Genomic DNA, 2,971 nt, shown 5'->3' with positions numbered 1-2,971 from the left:
CGCGCGTAAATCCGGCTGCAGTTCGTCCAGACAGACAGAGAGACAGGTAACCCGGACAGAGCGACCTCGAGGCTCCGCTCAGCGGCACGAATCGTGTGAAGAAATCGTGTACGCTCTATTCTTGCTACCACATGCATAAACAATAACAACATTAGATGTTGTGTTTCATGCACAAAGACCCCGGTCGTGGAAGACTCGTGTCTCACACAGCTCCATTAAACCTGTTTTTGCTGCCCAAGCTAGTTATTACAAGAATAATCTGCTGGCAATTTAATTTTAAATAGGAGTTTGATTTCTTAAAACTTATGTAAACTACCTGTTTACAATATATATACATATATACACTATAAGCGCAATATCTTTGCCTGGGTGCCGGATCTGCTGCTCCTTAACTACCAGGCCGAATAAAACCATACGTGGCACGCGGACTGGGCGCCTACCCTGCCTTGTTTCATGCTAAAGAAGCTTTCATTTACCACAACAAAATTTGTAACAAAAAATACGGAAAGACAGAATTTCTCAAGATTCTCGGGTCAAGCAGTCCACAAAGAAACAAAAACGCAAACTCCGTCTACTTTATCGAAATTAAATGCATGTCCTGCATGCAGCCTACAATATTTTCATTATATAATTTTGTTTGTACACTATATATACGTTATGATACAGTATCAGCTTTCACTCTCTCCCGGTCGATCTCTCTCTCTCTCTCTCTCTCTCTCTCTCTCTCTCTCTCTCTCTCTCTTCCTTTCCTGGCGATTAATCACAATATCAGTCGGAGGAAGCGCAGTTCTTACAGTTGCTGATTGCAGCGACTTGATTGTTGCGAGCAACCGGCGTGTGAGTGAATGAATGCTCGTGTGCCCACTTTGTCTTCGGTTGTTGCTGAATAATATGGCGGCTTCTATAAATTATAGTGTAGCACTTCGGCTAATACTGCGATAGCGTCTTAATTAGTGTACCCTCGTGTCAACAATCGCAGTGTCTTATAATGCAGCATGGAGTCTCACAATGACGTAGTGCAGTCTGGTTTCTTCTCGCGCACACACGCATATGCGCATGCTCGCACGCGCGCACGCACACACACACACACGCACGCACACACACACACATGCACACACACACAAACACACGCGCGTCTGACACGACAGCTAGACGCAGTGTATATCGTACATCAGTGTATATCGTATATATGCTGCCACTGTCAACCTGCTCGGTTTTAATTAACAGGAAACCAAGTATAGAGACATCAATTAGGGAAACCGTCTCGGCAAAACACCTGCTCGCGACCCAAGTATTTCTCTTACTATTGATTTCATACGCCATCGTAAACACGTGGCATCCCCTCTCTTGCGTCTGCTCTTATTTAGGGAAATATATATATATATACACGCGTGCACGCGCAGGCACGTGCGCACGCGTGCATATATATATATGCAAGCGCGCACACGCACGTACGCACGGACAGATGGACCCACCCACAAACGCACATAGGGCCTATATACATTTATCAAGTTTCCTAAACAGATTTTGTCAGTGTTTGACAGACAACACAGTACATATGACTCACCGTATTTTTAGTGAGAAGCTGGCTACGTTAGCAGGTGCGACTAGCAGGCCACCAACGCCGAGGAGAATGAAATACGCAACCATGGCGCCGGTGCACGCGCTGTCACACTTGCCGGCAGTCGCCACGCCATCTGGCGTACAGGAGCAGCCCGTAAAATTCTGCAACGAAAAAATGGAGGCGGAGAGTGACGGAAAGCACGCATGCGTGCGCGACGCACAAGCACACACACACACACGTATACACGTGCGCGCGCACGCGTACGCGCACGCATACGTAAACGTCGTAAAGCCCGTACACCACGTCCCAATATCGCCGTCAGTGAGCGTAAAGCCACCGTACTACCGTAGCCAAGGGGTTAATTCTCAACAAGATGTACACATAAACCTCGTAACAAACGGCAACAATTTATACACAACATGTTCTGCTGGCATCTATGACAAATACGACATACGCATATACGTTCTCCTATGACACTATTTGTCATAGGAAGATTCTTCCTATGACAAATATTGGCGAGTCAACTTCGTTCCGCTTTACAGCTGAAATTCACTGCTTGTGTTCATAATAGCGCTCCTAAACTCCTATATGATGCGCACAACACATACAACAATATTTGCCATAGGAAGAATCTTCCTATGACAAATAGTGTACATAGGAGAGCGTATATGCGTATGTCGTATTTGTCATAGATGCTAGCAGAACAGGCTGTTATAAATCTACGCCAACCACCTTCCCTCTGCGGTGCGCGAGCGATACACACAGACACCAGACACTACACACAGATCACTACCTTGGCGTCCCCGAGTGTGTAGACGTCGCTGCAGCCTGCCTGGCAGGGAGAGAAGTAGGTGACGCCGTTCGACGCGCACACCGGCGCGTATTTCTCCACGTTGCATCCGCAGTCCGTGTTGCAGTCCTGCGAGAGTTCGTAGCTGTTCGAGAGAGTGAGAGAACGACGGTGTGAACGACGAAACCAGCGTATATATACAGGCGAGAATGCCTCCGGATGCTGCCCAATGACATGCATACACCGCCACACGCACGTACGCACACACGTACGGCCTCGAGCACGCACGCGCACACGTACGGCCCCAAGCACGGACGCACACACACACAGACACAGACAGACACACGCACAGACACAGACAGACACACGCACATCCATACACACACACGTACGCACGCAAGCACGCACGCGCACACACACGGACAGATACACACATACGCGAAGTGCTAAGACCGCTAATGAAATGCTTCGCTTGGGTGGTATACTGACATGCAAAGACAAGTAACCCCCCCCCCCCACACACACACACACACACACACACACACACACACACACACACACACACACACACACACACACACACACACACACACACACACACACACACACACACACAC

At 48.3% G+C, this 2,971-nt stretch overlaps 1 protein-coding gene across 1 annotated transcript in view; it reads right to left on the bottom strand.

Annotated features, from left to right (window-relative positions):
• Positions 1 to 1,563: 1,563 nt before the first annotated feature.
• Positions 1,564 to 2,971, bottom strand: part of LOC106811464 (solute carrier organic anion transporter family member 2A1-like) — a 4,187-nt gene continuing 2,779 nt past the window's right edge. The window contains exons 6-7 of the mRNA XM_014815085.1: positions 2,358 to 2,499; positions 1,564 to 1,725 (exon numbers count right to left, since the gene is read on the bottom strand). Of these exons, the coding sequence (XP_014670571.1) occupies positions 1,564 to 1,725; positions 2,358 to 2,499 (304 nt within the window). The remainder of the gene's footprint in view (positions 1,726 to 2,357; positions 2,500 to 2,971) is intronic.

This window comes from Priapulus caudatus, unplaced genomic scaffold (assembly GCF_000485595.1).
Source record: "Priapulus caudatus unplaced genomic scaffold, Priapulus_caudatus-5.0.1 Scaffold542, whole genome shotgun sequence".
Taxonomy (NCBI): Eukaryota; Metazoa; Priapulida; class Priapulimorpha; order Priapulimorphida; family Priapulidae; genus Priapulus; species Priapulus caudatus.
This window is presented reverse-complemented; position numbering and strand designations above follow the sequence as displayed.